Below are 18,004 nucleotides of genomic sequence, written 5' to 3'. Positions count from 1 at the left end.
TTTGAAGTAGCGCGGCTTCAAAGCCGCACTGGTGTGAAGCAAGGGCTTACACAAAATTCACGCCTGAGCGTTTTGTAGCTTGAAGCCTGAAGCTACCAAACGCTTGAGTGGAAAAAAATCTATTATTCTCTATGGAGATGGTTCACATCTCCACTCCAAGTCGCCTGAAGCCGAACGCCTGAAGCTCAAACAAGTTCTGTTCCCTTTTTTGTCACTCGAATTGGGCAGATACGGGCGTTTTTCTTCTTTTTACATGGGTGACCTTTTGCCCTGCGCAAAATTGCGGTAAAATCACACGATTTTCTGCCTCAAAACGCTATACGCAGGTGTGATATAAAATATGGTTAAAAAGGGCCTTCTGTGCTACAGTTGTCATTATAAACTTGTTATGCTTTGCCAGTCAGTACTAGGGGTACATGCCAGATGTGAAAGAATGTGGTTTGACAAGCAAGAGTTTGTTGTGTTTGTGTGAAAAATGATGACATGAAACTTTATGCTATTTTTAATTTTTTCTGTACGTTTTTGGAAGAACATTGCGTTGCATCACCATGTAGAAACATGCCACAAGTCCATTAGCTTTACACATTAGAGATGCATTAGATACATTAGAGATGCATTAAACTGCAGCAAGATAAATCCACTCAAACTCATTTGTCAGAAAGTTTAATCATAATTGTATGAAAAACAAGAAGTTCTCCAAAATATCGTGTTATTATACTGTTTTGTTCTAATCTAGTTAATACTTGTGCATAGTAAAGCAGCAATTTCTCTTCCCCTAATACTTTAAATGTTGAAAAATCTTTGTAATATTTTTTTTTTTTTTTTTTTTTTTTTTTTTATGGCACAGAGCACAGTTTCATGCATGATAATCTGTGAATTGTTCTGCCTTGGGGTGTTTTCACCATAAATAAGCCAAATGATATTGCAGTGTTCTTGTAAGGATTACAGCAACTCGAATCACGCTAACTTTGAAATGTAGCAAAGTTCACAGTTTAGTCATACTTTCTGTTTAAAACGCTGTGGTAGTTTCAGAAAAAGAAGCGACACGTATACATGGGCTCAATTCACTTAGCCAGGGGTAGGCAGCTTTGGCACTCCAGCTACGAGTGTGAGTCCAGCTGAGACTACAAATCCCATCATTCTTCTGCTTCTGGGAGCCATGCTTGACCCCTGCACTAAGCTGTAATGTATGTGCCATTTGACATGTCCTTGTTCTATTCAGTCTTCCGACTCTCGTTTTCAGTTGTCATTGGCTTTCATTGCTGAAAACAGGTGTTATGTTAAATAATGATTATTACTACTTAACGAATTAACTCTATTGCTTTGGACTGAAAAAGAGTCTGGGGGTTATTTACTAAAGGAAAATCCACTTTGCACTGAAAGTGCACTTGGAAGTGAAGTCGCTGTAGATCCGAGGAGGACATGCGAGGAAAAGAAAAAAACTGCATTTTAGCTTGCACATGATTGGAGGATAAAATCAGCAGAGCTTCCCCTCGTTTCAGATCTTCCCTTTAGATTGAGAGTGACTGCGCTTCCATGTGCGCTTGGAGTGCAAAGTTGATTTGCCTTTTGTAAATAACCCCCCTGACTCTCTTTATAGACAATTAGCAGTAGAATAAAAGTTTAAAATGGAAGGAAAGGCATTACCATCAAAAAGCACCAATCAACCTTTATTTACGATTTTTATAGAATCCGCATTGGTAAAAAGCTCAAAATTTGTATCTTTGTAACTAGTTTTGTTGAAAAGGCTGCATGTCACGTGACCTTTTTCCACTCTATTCTGTACCTTTCAGGTCTTGGGCATGTCCCTTGTTGGCTAGCTACATAATTTCCGGAAGTGATGTAGCTAGCCAGTGGGGGTTCATAAAGAATGCTAGCGGGGTAGGAAGTGAGTGGAGGGGGGCGGGGCTACTCCGAGCTTAAAACGTTTTTAATCATTGTCTGTCTGGTTGTTGTTCATTTTTAATCAATTTATAATAAAAAACATTTTTATTTTTAACATTGTGTAACTACCTCAGTGCCTATAAAGTCCAGTACCAAGCTTCCACTGTTACCTCCAATTTAAAGGACGTGGCACATATTTAGACCATTTTGGTATCCACAGTGCCATCCTGTGGTGATACCTTGAATCTACCTTTTCAGCTCTATATGAATAGTTGTTGCTATTAAAGCGGGAGTAAACCCAGTTTCAAAAAAACACTTACATTCCCAGCAATGCTAACTTTCACATTGGTTGTTCTCTCAACCAAACTTTCAAACCATCCAATGGCTGGTGTCATAACTGATCACATGTGCAGAATTATGGCAGTGGAAGAAGAGGGATTACTTCCACTTTAAAGCGGTAGTAAACCCGCAAATTTTTTTATTTTATTTTTTTAAACCTGCAAAGCAAAAGGCATAATGAGCTAGTATGCACCGCATACTAGCTCATTATGAAATACTTACCTTCGAACGAGGCCCCGATATCTGGCCCGATCCACGCCGAGGGAGCTGACATGCTCCCTCTGCGTTTCTTCCGGGTATCGCGGCTCCGGCGCTGTGAGTGGCCGGAGCCGCGATATCGTCACGCGCGGGAGATTTCATTCCGGCCGGTTGGCCACTGCCGGATTTTCAGGCCGAGAATCCCCTTGTGTGCATGCGCCGCTGCAGTCAGCGGCGCATACCGAGGGGAATATCTCCTAAACCGTACAGGTTTAGGAGATATTTTTTTTACCTACAGGTAAGCCTTATTATAGGCCTTCCTGTAGGTAAAAGTTAAAAAATTGAGTTCACAACCACTTTAAGGTGCATACCAGTCCTAAGATGAGCACATTGTGAACTGTCAGAATACAGGTCAAGGAGCCACAAATACAGCATATATGGTCTTCCCCCACTTTAATCCTAAATTGTTTGTGAGAACTGGCCCTGTGAAAACCAATGGATTTTTTTCATATCCTTGAATACTGTCTGTGGTACTTTTTTTATTTGCACTAACATACAATTTTTCAGGACAAGCTTTTGGGGTATGTCCCCTTCTTCAAGGTCCAAGCAGCACCTTGAAGGAGGAGGCATACCCTGAAAGCTTGTCCTGAAAAACCAGATGTTAGTGCAAATAAAAAAAGTATCACGGACAGTACTCGATTTTCTCTGTCACAATTGCACTAATGCTGCGACAATCACCTAAAGTATTTCATATCCTTACAATTCACCTGTGCTGGAAAATGCTACAAAATGCATGACATTTTACTAGGACTAAGTTCTTACATATGCGGCTGGTGCGGCCACCCGGGACTCTCCTGATTGGCTGAGACACAGCAGCGACACCATGTGCTTCCATGGCTGTCAAAGTAAGTTAGTCAATCGGGAAAGAGAAGGTGGGGTCAAACAGCAGCTCCGTGTCTGAATGGACACAGGGAGCTGTGACTCAACTTGAGTGCCCCCATAGCAAGCTGCTTGCTGTGGGGGCACATGACAGGAGGAAGGGTCCAGGAGCAGCAAAGAGGGACCCGAGGAGAGGAGGATCGGGGCTGCTCTCTGCAAATCTACTGCAACAGAGCAGGTAAGTATAACATGTTTCTTATTAAAACAAAAAAAGGAAAACAAGATTTTACAATCACTTTAACTGACCAAAGGTTAGCAAATAAACATTAAGGACTTTTTAAAGAAAACTATAGAATTTGCTGCCTTCCTGTGTCATTACGAACAGTGATGGTTTGTTTTATATTCCTACTTAAAAAACTAAAGTAGTGAGAAAAAAGAAATGATAGGATCCTATAAATAATCTTATATGTGTGCAATATTATATAAGGCCTAAAATGTTAATTTACTAACGGTAAAGTAAAGTAAATGGCATTTCCTTTTTTTAAGTCATAACTGAATATATACTATATATACGTAGTTGGTTTATTGTTTAGAGATTATTTTTGACAGCTGAAGTTCACTTTTAGCCACCTTCGTATGTTGATTACGTCAGAACCTGAACACCTGAAGTGGTGTACGGTGCTACAAATGCCTGTTACTATGACAGCACTAAAACATGCAGTGTTATTTTTACCTGACACAGCGGAAAGTGACTTGCTAAGAATTCGAAACTTTGTCATTTCAGACGATCATGTGAAATGGTCTCCTTTCTTCTTTTTTTTTTTTTTTTTTTTTTTTTTTTTTTTTGTGAAATATGTTCATTATAGTATATTCTACAGAATGCACAAATCATTCTAAACATACACGTCAAATACACCTATGGTTTTTAGACGATATTTTACATTTTTACACATATGAACTATGCTCCACCACAGGAGTAAAATGGCATATAACACAGTAATACACGTTCAGCACCCCGGGCGGGCATGATGACGTCACCACTGTAGCTCATTAACTTTTTGCACTGAGCACTTTTTCACTTTGATGGATTTTCTTCTAACTTTTTATATATTTATGCATTTGCACATATTGACCCTTGATGTATTTTTTTTTTTTAATAATTTGTTTTATCACAAATGATGTGCACATGCATTTTAAGGCTCCATGCAACACTGGAGCTCTTAAACTGCAGTTTATTGGAGTTTGGGGCGTTTTTTTTTTTTTAAAAGCCCATAAACTCCACTCTATGTTCGCCTAGGTGTCACATGGACGTTTTTTAGCTTTAATGAGCAGTGGAGTTTATGGGCTTTTTTCTGAACGCCAGAAAATCGTGTTCAGAGTGCCGTTTTTCACCGCCGATAAACAGGAGTTTGGAATGCATTGTGGGATTTTTGGAGTGTCCTCTGTGTATTTTTATAAAAAACACCCATAAACGCCAACGCTAGAAAACGATCATAAACGCTGTTAAAAACACGTTTTTCAACCAGCGTTTTCTACCAGCAATCTGGCGTCCAGAAAAAGCGTTTTTGAGCTTCAGTGTGCATGGAGCCTAATAGCACAACACAATTATTGGTTTATTATATTGATATGTGGATATATAGTGAATGCAGCTATCGCTGAGGAAATATTTCACTTTATTATTTTGACACTTTGCACAATCACCCTCAGTTTATTATATACAAAGATATAATACAATTATTAATCTAGTCAGGAATCTCTTCATATATTATGAGCTATGGTTCAATCCAGTATAAGTATGCTTTTATACTAGGAACAGTCCATCATTTACTTCAATGTGTAGAAACCGGACTGGTTTATCCTGCACATAGATTAACAATTCAAGTGATGTAAACCCGATTCTTGACCTAGGCACATATTTCTGTAGTGTTTATTTATCCCTCCAAAGCTCTAAGTCCTGTATCTTTCTTCTGCTCCATTCATCTGTTATCAGCTTGATAACTTCTGACAAGTTCTCCAAAAGTGGGAGATAAAAGCAGCTGGAAATCTGTGTTGAGGTGGGTGCTATAAATAGATTAGCAGGGAACTGGTCTATTCACGGCACAGCTCTGCAAATGTCTTTCTTCCTCTGCCTATGTGGAGGGGAGTGTGTGCCTTTGCTCCAATCAGCTGTCACACAGTGTATGCCAAGTCTCCACTCCTACTGCTGAATGAGCAAGTAGAAATTTTAACACAATGTTAGAATTCTAAAGAATATGGAAAGCTGAAGACAGCAGATATGCATGTAAAACTTATGTAGGGAGATATGTTTCATCTCTGTGTATCATCTGAGGCTATTCACTTCACTGGGTGTAGGAGTGGGTTTACATACACTTTCATATATGTATGTACACCTTCTCCCATTGGCAGAATTGACACTTAAAGCACTGCCCATCCCACAGGCAAAACACCTGTCAGACTAATATATGATAAAATTCTACATGGTTACAAGCTGGTGTGTTATAACTTACATACTGGTTGCAAACTGATGTATTGGGATCCACATGCTAGTCTGTGAAATGGTTGAGTGATTCAAAGGCCGCCTATCCAGGAGGTTTAGGAGCACAATAAACTGCGGGGTTGATTTACTAAAACTGGAGAGTGCAACCTCTGGTACAGCTGTGCATGGTAGCCATTCAGCTTCTAACTTCAGCCTGTTCAATTAACCACTTCCCATCCCTGGCAATTCTGGCACTTCAAAATGACTCGAACCCTTAAATATTATATATATATTTTTAGCAGAGACCATAGAGAATAAAATGGAGGTCGTTTCAACATTTTATGTCACATGGTATTTGTGCAGCAATTTTTCTAACATATTTATGTTTGGGGGAAAAAAACTGTTTCGTGAATTTAAAAAAAAAAACACTAAGTTAGCCCAATTTCTTTGTATAAGGTGAAAGATGATGTTATGTCGAGTAAACCTATACCTAACATGTCATGCTTGAAAATTGCACACACTCGTGGAATTGCACCAAACTTTGGTACTCAAAAATCTCCATAGGCAAGGCTTTAAAATGTTTTACAGGTTACCTGTTTAGAGTTACAGAGAAGGATTGAATGCCGTTTACATATGTGGGCGCGATGTACGTATGCATTCACTTCTGCATGCGAGCTCGCAGGGACTGGAACACGTAAAAAAAATGTATTTCGATTTTTACACTTTCAGGTAAGTATTAGGGGGGGCTGCTGCACACAGAAGTTTTTTTTTATCTTAATGCATAGATTCCATCAAGATAAAAAATCTTCTAACTTTACAACCCCTTTAAGTTCCTGAAGTCTCTCCTGATATATTTTATCCATCAGACCTTTCACCATTTTTGTTACTCATCTCTTGACTCGTTCTGTCTTATCAATATCTTTTTGTAAGTGAGGTCTCCAGAACTGAGCACAGTGTTCCAAAGCTGGGTACACACTAATTTTTTTTTTCATTCCACTCCACGGGTTGAACGGAAAAAACTGTCCGCATACAAGATTAGTTCAGCGATCTCCCACACTGAGCTGTTGTGTTCTGACAGAACCCCCATTTCTTTAAGCCTAAATGAGGTCTCGCTAAAGACCTGTGTAGCAGAATCACAACCTCCATCCTCCTACTGGTGACCCCCTCTAGTAATCATCCTAGAATTCTATCCACTTTTCAAAGCCTGGCCACAATATCTGCTCATTTTGCAATAATCCGAAATGAGTGCTCCCAAATCTTTTTTCCTCTGTGGTGGTGACCATCACTGTGCCCCCAATGTTATACTCTGTCAAGTGATTATTTTTCCCTGGTTGCATTATTTTACGTTTAGAAGAAGTGAACTGCAGTTCTCACTGCTTTGACCAATCTTCCAGTAATGCCAAATCATGTTCCATGTTACAGACACTTCCATGAATATAAACCCTATTTCACAGATTTGTATCATCAGCCAAAAGACATAGCTTACCAACCAACTCTTTAGTTATCCCACTTACATGTAGAATAAGTATAACAGGACCTAGCACAGAGCGTTGTGGTACACCACTAGTAACTGGTCCCTGTTCCAAATGCACCCCATTTACAACCATACTCTGGTATGTAGCCTTTAGCTAACTGCATATCCACTGAACCATGCAAGGGTTAAGTCCTAGCTTGTACAACTTTTGTATTAGATCATTATGTGGAACTGTATCAAATGCCTTGTTGAAATCAAGATATGCTCTGTCCACAGCACCACCCTAGTTGAAAACATTAGTGATATAGCCTGACAATGATCTGGCTTCGTTAAAGCCATGCTGCTTTGGGTCCTGCAAGTTGTGTGAGCAGTGATCCTTCTTTTTAGGAGTGATTCCATTAACTTCACTACACCCTATGTTAAACTCACTGGCATGCAATTGACAGCTTCTACCTTGCTGTCCTTCTTGTGGATAAGTGTAAAGCCCCATACACACTATCAGATTGTCTGCTGATTTTTTCCTTCAGGTTTACCAAAACCATGTAGTACAAGGGCCTGCCTGATTGCATACACATTGAAACCCCTAAGGTTTGACCTCATATTATATGGTTTTGGTAAATCTGATGGAAAAAATCAGCAGACAATCTGATAGTGTGTATGGGGCTTTAGTGTAAAATATTAGCTGTCCTCCAGTCATGGAGAACTTCTCCTCTTAGAAAAGATTCATTAAAAAGATCCATTAATGGTCCAACAACTGTAACTCAAAGTTCTCTTAGAACTCTGAAATTAATAATATCAGGGACCATTGCTTTTTTATTTGTACCTACAGGTAAGCTTATAATAAAGTTTACTTGTAGGTAAAATTAATATCTCCTAAACATGCACCATATTTGCTCTTTTGGCAACCGGTGACATCACCGGCGCATGCACTCTAAAGGAATGGCATACCCATGCTGTTCCTTCAGATAACTGTGCCATGACCGTGACTCCTGGATGCATGGCGTCATTGTAGCTCATCGATTCAAGCTACCTGAGATCGCAAACCCAGAAATAAGACCGGCTGGAGATGGAAGCTCTGTCAGCAGTGACAGCGTACCGCTGGAAGGCTTTGTTTTATGGTACTGTAAGTATTTCATAATGTGCTAGTATGTGATGCGTATATTATGCCATTGCCTTGCAGGGGATTTTTTTTTTTTTTTTTTAAATGCCACGGTTTGCTAAGCTTTAACCGAGCCAATTTCTCTGCTACCTCTGTCTCCAGAAATCCTAAACATGAATCGTAATTGCTAGAACCAATATGATCCCCCAACTTGTTATTGCTAGTACAATTTATTTCTGAAAAGACTGAACAGAAGTATTTGTATAAATGGTTTGCTACATCCAGGTCTCAATCAACATAAGTGCTGTGCCCAGTTTTCATTTTGGTGATACTATTGTATTTTTTCTTCCATCGCTGATGTATCTAAAAGAAACGGTTTCATCTCCTTTCCAAAATTATTTAGCCATCTCCTCCTCTTTTTGTGCTTTGGCAGTACTGATAATGTATTTGGCCTCCTTTTGTCTATTTTTTTACACGTCTCTTTTTGTCTTCTTTACTATGCTACTTAGCTCTTTAGTAGACCATTTGTGTTTTTTTTTTGTTTTGTTTTGTTTTTTTATGTTTGTCTGGCATACTGTATAATCTAGTTGCCTCCAGGATGGTAAACTTTAACAGTGCCCAATGACTCCTGTCATTTTACTCTGACTTTTTAATTATTATTTATTTATTTTTAAATTCCCCCATTTCAGTAAAATTTGTAATTTTGAAATCTAAAACTTTTTTGTTTTTGCATATGATTTTTCAATTGTATTAATGTCAAACCACAGACATTAGTGACCAACATTTTCTCCCACCTCAGCATCAATCTATCCCCATTCAACCCAAACTATCATAATTTCATGGGCAGCCGAATGGCCAACTGAAAGAGCTTTTGCATGCGCATCTGCTAATTGCAAGGCAGTGGCATAGTGTCCTCAGCCTGCAGTAGCAGGTGCTGTTACTGCAGCATCTCCAGGTAAGAAACTATGCAGCACATGCAAAAAATGATTTCCTTTAAAAAACATGAGACATGATGCCAATCAAACTGAAAACAATTATTCAGGAAAATCTGCTGTGAAAATGCTCGACAGCTATCATCATATGCAAATCTTGACTTTCCTGTAAAAGCCCAGCTTGGCCTTGCCTCTTTATCTCCCAAGCCTTCCTATAGCTCCCTTTAATATGATGTGGGCTTGGCTCAACACGAGAGAGGCTCTGGTGAGCGGTGGGGCCAGTCATGCCTTTTACAGAAAAAATGCAATTATTCTCAACTCCTTCAGGTTCGCTAAAGACACATGTTCACTTTGTATGCTAACTTGCCATAGAGCTTAGTGAATGTGGTGAAGTTTCACTTTAAAAATAATACCCAATCAAGGAAAATTAAAAAAAGGAAAAGTTACAAGGAAAATTTAAAAGAGGAAACGTTGCAAGGAAAATTTGAAAAAGGAAACGTTACAAGGAAAATGTAAAAAAAATATCAGCCTTTTTGCTTGCATATAATTGGATGATGGACATCAGCAGAGAATCGCCTTATTCACTAACCTCTGTAACTAATTCCCTTGTAAAGCGAATAGTCCATTTGGCTTTAGTAAAACAACCATATTGTATTTCTGGATCTATTAATCATTTTGATATGCGTGTTTCACTGAATGTAGCCTCTGCTAATGTATTAATTTTAAATTGCCCAGATTTGTGGCAGATTTACTTTTAAGGCAGTATTCACACCTCTGCTTGAACGGTCCAATATATATTACACATTTTAAATGCATAGCATTCACACCTTGACTTAAAAATTCACCAAAGTTGCAGCAGGCAGGATTTTTTTTTTTTTTTTTATAACACATCGCATCTGCAACACACCTGACAGCAAATGCATAAAGTACCTCTACTTTATGTTCCTTCTGAAAGACAAAAAATAGCCAAATAAAAATGGTAGCGTTTCTGTACTAATTGTGCTTGAGGAAGTGTGGTGTGATTTGAACTTTGAAAAACAATGACTCTGTGTGATCTCATTTTTGTTTTTATTATTTAGCCATTTAAATACAGAAAAGTCTAGTCTCCTTCGTGTCAAAAACCAAATGGCATCAGACTTGGAGAAGTTACTAAGTCACAGAGAGGTATAACATACGTTTTCTTATTTTAAATAAAGTACATTTGAATGTTTCTCTGTAGTCTGCATGTATTGTATATATGTAAATGTTTTTCCCCATATTGAATACAGTGGTGTGAAAAAGTGTTTGCCCCTTCCTCATTTCCTCTTCCTTTGCATGTTTGTCACACTTAAGTGTTTCAGAACATCAAACCAATTTAAACAATAGTCAAGGACAACACAAGTAAACACAAAATGCAATTTGTAAATGAAGGTGTTTATTATTAAAGGTGAAAAAAAATCCAAACCATCATGGCCCTGTGTGAAAAAGTGATTGCCCCCTAAACCTAATAACTGGTTGGGCCACCCTTAGCAGCAACAACTGCAACCAAGCATTTGCGATAACGTGCAATGAGGCTTTTACAGCGTCCTGGAGGAATTTTGGCCCACTCATCTTTGCAGAATTGTCCTAATTCAGTTACATTAGAGGGTTTTCGAGCATGAACGGCCTTTTTAAGGTCATACCACAACATCTCAATAGGATTCAGGTCAGGACTTTGGCTAGGCCACTCCAAAGTCTTCATTTTGTTTTTCTTCAGTCATTCGGTGGTGGACTTGCTGGTGTGTTTAGGATCATTGTCCTGCTGCAGAACCCAAGTTCGTTTCAGCTTGAGTACACGAACAGATGGTCGGACATTCTCCTTCAGGATCTCTTGGTAGACAGCAGAATTCATAGTTCCTTTTATCACGGCAAGTCTTCCAGGTCCTGAAGCAGCAAAACAGCCCCAGACCATCACACTACCACCACCATATTTTACTGTTGGTATAATGTTCTTTTTATGAAATGCAGTGTTCCTTCTATGCCAGATATACTTGGACACACACCTTCCAAAGAGTTCCACTTTTGTCTCATCGGTCCACAGAATGTTGTCCCAAAAGTCTTGGGGATCATCAAGATGTGTTGTGGAGAAATTGAGACGAGCTTTGATGTTCTTTTTGCTCAGCAGTGGTTTTCTCCTTGGAACTCTGCCATGCAGGCCATTTTTGCCCAGTCTTTTCTTGATGGTGGAGGCATGAACGCTGACCTTAACTGAGGCAAGTGAGGCCTGCAGTTCCTTGGACGTTGTTGTGGGGTCTTTTGTGACCTCTTGGATGAGTCGTCGCTGCGCTCTTGGGGTAATTTTGGGCGGCCGGCCACTCCTGGGAAGGTTCACCACTGTTCCATGTCTTCGCCATTTGTGGATAATGGCTCTCACTGTGGTTCGCTGGATTCCCAAAGCTTTGGAAATGGCTTTATAACCCTTTCCAGACTGATAGATCTCAATTACTTTCTTTCTCAATTGTTCCTGAATTTCTTTGGGTCTCGGCATGATATGTAGCTTTTAAGGATCTTCTGGTGGACCTTACTGTGTCAAGCAGCTCCTATTTAAGTGATGCCTTGATTGTGAACAGGTGTGGCAATAATCAGGCCTGGGTGTGGCTAGAGAAATTGAACTCAGGTGTGGACAACCACAGTTATAGTATGTTTTAACAAGGGGGGCAATCACTTTTTCACACAGGGCCATGATGGTTTGGATTTTTTTTCACCTTTAATAATAAACACCTTCATTTACAAATTGCATTTTGTGTTTACTTGTGTTGTCCTTGACTATTGTTTAAATTGGTTTGATGTTCCGAAACACTTAAGTGTGACAAACATGCAAAGGAACAGGAAATGAGGAAGGGGGCAAACACTTTTTCACACCACTGTATGCATTTGTGTATGAGCTTAATTTATTCATAGGAACATATGCCCCCTCAATAAACATGGCCTTGCCTACAGAAGTGTTATTTATCACTATAAAAGGGGGAGTTCACAGTAACCATATTGTTGGTGTGTGTTGTAATTGTTATGGATAGCTGGCAATTCTGTGAATGAAGAAAACTGTACTATACTGTAAGTTGCAGCTACATATTCTTTGCTACTCTGTTCTCCAACGCTACGTACAGCTTTAAGGCATGCCCCAACCCTGTAATTGTAAAGGATTTGTGTATTTTTAAATGTTGCCCTTGAAGTCACATGAAAAGGCCCGTTAAGTCTTTAGCATAGAAGCACACTCAAGCAAGCTGTTTTTCTATTAAGAATTCCCCCAAAAATTCTACTATGTTCTTGTGCACGTTGCAGGTACATTATCCTTAAAGTGACTTAATTGCATTAATTTACACAATGTATTTGTACTTTAGTACTTCTGTCTCGTCAGTTGTGCACCACCCAGATAAACGATGTCATGTACATTAGACAGTCTTTTAACTTACAGGCTTGTATTTCATAGTTGTCAGCCCTAAAGCTGTTTTTTCTTATTACTTCATTCCTTTCAATGCCTCTAAGATGCAGACATACATCTGTCCTTATTAAAAAAAAAAATTACATTGTCAGCAAAGTTTTGGTGCTTTGTTGATTTTGTTAATCTAGTTTCGGGTACAGCTTTCACTGTAGTCATATTGGCTTTAGGAAATGTACTTTTTTGCCATAAGTATGTGATGCCCTCAGGGTCTTAAGGTCCTCAAAAATTGTTAATACTTTAAATATAAATTCTAAAATGATCTAACGTAATGTGATGACTGTGATAAGAGCAGCAGAATTGTGTAGCTAGATATAAGTCACAGTCAGTAAAGCCAGTCATGCATGAATCAGAATTTGGCTGGTTCAGCAGGGAGCGGCCAAATTTCGATCCATGTATGGGCCGACTAGTTGTACAGAAGTTGATCTACCGATTTACTTCTGTACAACCAGCTTGTTGGGTTTTTCCTGATTGATCGGTGCTGCTGGCTACAGCCGGCAGCACTGATCAGTGCACTCTGACATTGTGTTTTTGTGGGGGAGTCGAGTGGGTTTTTTTTTTTTTAAACCCGCTGGTTAAATAAAAAAAATTAAGCATATATGGGGATGCCTAACCCTGTTCAAATGAATGTGTACAACAATGTATATACTGGCATTGCTTCTGAAAGTTGAAAACACTACTGTGACAACCCTTGGGTACCAACCATATCGGAGCAGTGCATAGACACTGGCACACACCGCATTTATATCAATTGGCTGACAAGTCACATACCTGGTACATCATTGGACTTCGAGTGGTTATCCTGGGATGATGCCTGCAGATACAGGCATCATCCCAGTATGTTTTTTTTTTAGAGCCAACAGTTGACTCTCATGTAAAAGCAATCCTCCTGCCACCTTCTGTGTCTTTTGCCAGGATCTCCAGTCTTAACCGGGAGCAATGATCGACCAATTGGCACTTCCACCAGCTGATCGCAGAGACGAACAAAGACCGGATATATTAACCCGGGAATTGATGACCTTACATCACTTCCGGTTTACCCTGATGTAAACTGTTCCATTTTTAAAATCAAAAGCATTTGATCACACTGATCTTGGTGTGATCAAATGCTTTTAAGGGCAATGGCTGCAAGCGCTGATCAGTGTGTTCTGGTGAGGTGAGGGACAGCTGTCAGAATACAATAGCTTTAGGAGATTGCCACACTAACCTTGTTTTATGTTAGTATGGTGATCTGTAAGTTTTTTTTGTTTTGTTTTGTTTTTTTCAGCCCACTGGGTTGAATGAGAAAAAAATAGTGTACCCCGCATGATGCTAAGGGTGGCCAGAATCAGGGAGTAGAAATTAGGTGGATCCAACATTTAAATTTTGCCCAATCTTTTTAATAAAGGCTGTCCCCATGCATGATCACCCCATATGTGGTTGTTCATTAAGGTACTAACAGAATGGCTCTTGCTTCATGATAGTTTTCTCTGTTTTAGGTTTACACCCAAAATCTTTGTGCGTACAAATTATGCAAATTATGCTCACAAACTATTTGTACTTAATATATACTGTAATATAACACAAACTCTGAAATTTACTTGTGCAATTCTGTTTACTAGACAGTATGTCATTACTCATTTGGGCATGGTTGTCTGCAGTATGTAGCCAAAAGCTGAATTGGAAAGGGTCAAATTAGGGATTTGGAGGAAAGTGTAAAAAACAAGCAGTTCTACACAATAGGATTCGATGCAGCATGAAGAATCATGGTGGGAATGCTCTCATTACAAAGTAATAGTTGAGCTGAAAAAGATATGGATAATAGGTGTTCAAATGACCATGTAAATGAAAAAAATGGTTTGTAACAAATATAGAGAAGAGGAAGGAAAAAAAACGCATTTTAATCTAAAGCAATGTTAAAATGCACACGTTTATTTAAAAGAGGGAGGACTAAAAAAAAAATAAGAGAGAGGACTAGTCACATAAGTCACCCATACAACCTCAAATGTAATTTTAATTTTTTTTTATTTTTGGTTCGCAGTGGCGGCTGGTGCTCAAAATTTTTGGGAGGGCGCAAACAAACTGAAAAAAAATTCAATTTCCGCTACTGTGCCCCATCAAATGCTGCCAGTGTGCCTATTAATTGCTGCCAGTGTGCCCATCAATTGCCGCTACTGTACCCCATCAAATGCTGCCAGTGTGCCCATCAATTGCCGCTACTGTGCCCCATCAAATGCTGCCAGTGTGCATCGCCCTGCACTTACCTGTCTCGCAGCGGGTCAGCGGTGGTGTCCTGCACGCTGCTCGATGTATTATTCCGTCCTCTCTATCAGGCATCCAATCGCAGCGCCTGACGTTTCAGCCAATCAGGTGACAGGTAATCGACCTGAGCACCTGATTGGCTGAGAGGCAGTTCAGTGTTTGCAAAGCGAATTCCTTCACTTTGCTAACACACATCTGAGTGAACAGCGAACGCACAGCATTGCGCCCGCTGTTCACCTTTTTGGGTGCCTATTAGAGCCTAGGACTCTAATCAGGTGCTTCCAAAAAACCACCCCCCCCCCCCTGTAATTCAGGTCCCCGGCACCCAAAAAGGGGCTAAACACCTGAGTAGAGGGTTGACGCCGACCATAGGAAGATTCATGCAATGCATGAATCTATCTATGGTGATAGAGCGGTGCCAGGAGAGAGGGGGCGGTGCTCCTGTGCCCTTTGTGGACGCACCGCCACTGCTGGTTGGAGAATAATAGTAAGTAGCATGCTGTTTGGCGATGCAATCACTTTATCTCTTATTAGGCCTATATTTACCAGCAACATTATATTAAGATGTCCATATTTTATATATGACAAAGAACCTGCACAGGAGTGCACACCTATGTAAGAATTCGCTAGTTAAAAAAAATAACTAAAGCTGTCTATAGATGGATCTCAGTTTGGCTGATTTATCAAGAACTGGCCAAATTTCAGTCCGCCTATGGCCTTTCCTGTTCAAGAAGAATAACACTCATAATGTGCAGAGACACATACACATGCCTATTTACAGCATACATATACTGTAGATCTGTCAGTTCAGCAAGATGGTACCTGGCCCCTCCCAGCATGATGTCGCCTTTAGACGGCTAAGACCTGTGTGACAAAATCACGCTGGGAGGGGCCAGGTGCCATCTTGCTGAACTGGCAGATTTACTGCTGTAAAAAGGCACTTGTATTTGTTTCTGTGCATTGTAATTGTCATTACTTTTTACAGTGAGTATAGAAAAGAATGGGGCCCCCCTTTAAAATAATCACATTTTGTTGCTTTTCAGCCTCAAATGAAGAGTGACACAGTTTTTTGTTTTATAGAGCCGTATTTACTCTGTGCAAATTATAACATCCAAGTGAAAGATATAACACCAATATGTCAGAAAAAAAAATCTAAAAACAGAATTGCTGAGTTGCAAAAAGGATCAACCCCCCCCCCCCCCCATCCTAAAAATTACTTGTAAACTGAGTCAGGTGTAGCTAATCACCTCCTCAATGGTGCACAAAGCCATTTGACTTTCAACTGTGATCAGCTATAGTCATTTTGATTAGCTCAGCATGAAAAGAGCTTTCCTGGAGCATCCCAGTCCCTGGTAGTGCAACTGAAGCAAGATATTAACTATGAAGGTATATTGTATGACACAGAACCTTCCTGGATCAGGACATCGCTCCAAACTGGATGAAAGAGCCAAGAGGATACTGGTCAGAGAGGCAACCAAGAGGCCCACAGCAACTCTGTTGCAGGAATTCATGACAAAAAGTGGTCATTGTGTGCATGTGACAACAATATCACAAATTCTCCACAAATGTGGCTTGCATGGAAGGGTTGCAAGAAAAAAGCCACTCCTCAACAAAAGCCACATGTAGTCATGACTGAGCATTGCCAAAACAAACCTTAACCAGTTCCCTCCCGCGATATAGCCAAAAGGCGGCTACAGCACGCCCCCTGCAGCGCACTCTGTGATTGCTGCATCCTTAGGACACAGCTGATCACAGATCGAGGTAAAGGGCCAATCACAGCAGCCCTTTACCACGTTATCAGCTGTGTCCAATGACAGCTGATCGCAGAGTAAACACAAGCTGGTTATTAGCATTCCTTTCCTCATGTTGACAGTTAGGAGAGCCGATAACTGGCTTGTGTTAAAAGGACATCTACACTGATTATCAGAGCACTGATTATCAGTGTCCTGATTATCAGTGCAATCCCAACAGTGCCCCTCCAGTGCAGCCAATCAGTGCCACCTAATAGCACCTCATCAGTGAAGGAGAAAAATCACCTGTTTGCAAAATGTTATAACAAACTGTGAAAAAAAAAATTTTTTCAAAATTTTCAGTCTTATTTTGTTTAGTGAAAAATAACCCCGGTGATGATTAAAAAAACGCTAAAAAACGTTTTTTTTGTATAAAAAGAATGATAAAGATTTAATATGTATACAGTGTAGCATGACTACGCAATTGTCATTCAAAATGTGACAATGCTGAAAATTGGCCTGGGCAGGAAGGAGGTAAAAGTGCCCAGTAGGCAAGTGGTTAAAGATTCTAAGTTGGGGGGGCGTGGCTTGGTAATGACGCTGTGAGGTTGTGTGACAGTGAGCTCCTTGCAGTGTTCGGGGAGGGAGCCTTTTTCAGTGTACAGGCCTCGCAAATCTCTCATGTCAGCGGCAGACAAAGCTCCAGGGACACCTACCGCACACAGAGGACCAGACATCTTTGTTTATCTTTCCTCAGGAATTCTGCAACTCCAATCCCAGCCCCCAGATTCCAAGATGGTGCCACCGTGAAATAACACCGCCGGCTCCACCACACAGAAGAAAGCGGGCAAGGTGATACCAGTCCCTGCTCTTGAAACACAGCACCCTACAGATCGCCCAGACTCCCCGATCTTATCCCCGGATTTTCCTAGGAGTCTCCCTCAACCCTGCAGGATGTCCGTTTCCAGGGACCGAAGTCTGCAGCTGCATGAAAGGAAATCATATCCCTTCTTCCTACCAAGCAGGGCATTTCATAGATGGCAGCCTCAATAGTGAGTATACTCTCTAGAGAAATTCATGACCTTAAGCAACAGAATGACACTGTGGAATCACGGGTTTTCATGGTTGAAACATCATAAAATGCAATGGAATCTAGAGTTGCGGCACTGGAGGAGTCGCATACCAACTATCAACATCGCTTAACTACGTTAGAGCTATAAATTGACGATGGCAAGAACCGCAATCGCAGAAACCATATTAGGCTGTGGGGTTTACCAGAGGCTACTTCTGGGGGT

At 40.2% G+C, this 18,004-nt stretch overlaps 1 protein-coding gene across 1 annotated transcript in view; it reads left to right on the top strand.

Moving 5' to 3' along the window:
- The window catches only part of PIBF1 (progesterone immunomodulatory binding factor 1), a 294,552-nt gene that overhangs the window by 252,463 nt on the left and 24,085 nt on the right, over positions 1 to 18,004 (top strand). The window contains exon 16 of the mRNA XM_077483123.1: positions 10,361 to 10,445. Within this exon, the coding sequence (XP_077339249.1) occupies positions 10,361 to 10,445 (85 nt within the window). The remainder of the gene's footprint in view (positions 1 to 10,360; positions 10,446 to 18,004) is intronic.

Source organism: Lithobates pipiens, unplaced genomic scaffold (genome assembly GCF_037356315.1).
Source record: "Lithobates pipiens isolate NorthernLeopardFrog02 unplaced genomic scaffold, aLitPip1_a1.2 Scaffold_16, whole genome shotgun sequence".
Classification (NCBI taxonomy): domain Eukaryota; kingdom Metazoa; phylum Chordata; class Amphibia; order Anura; family Ranidae; genus Lithobates; species Lithobates pipiens.
This window is presented reverse-complemented; position numbering and strand designations above follow the sequence as displayed.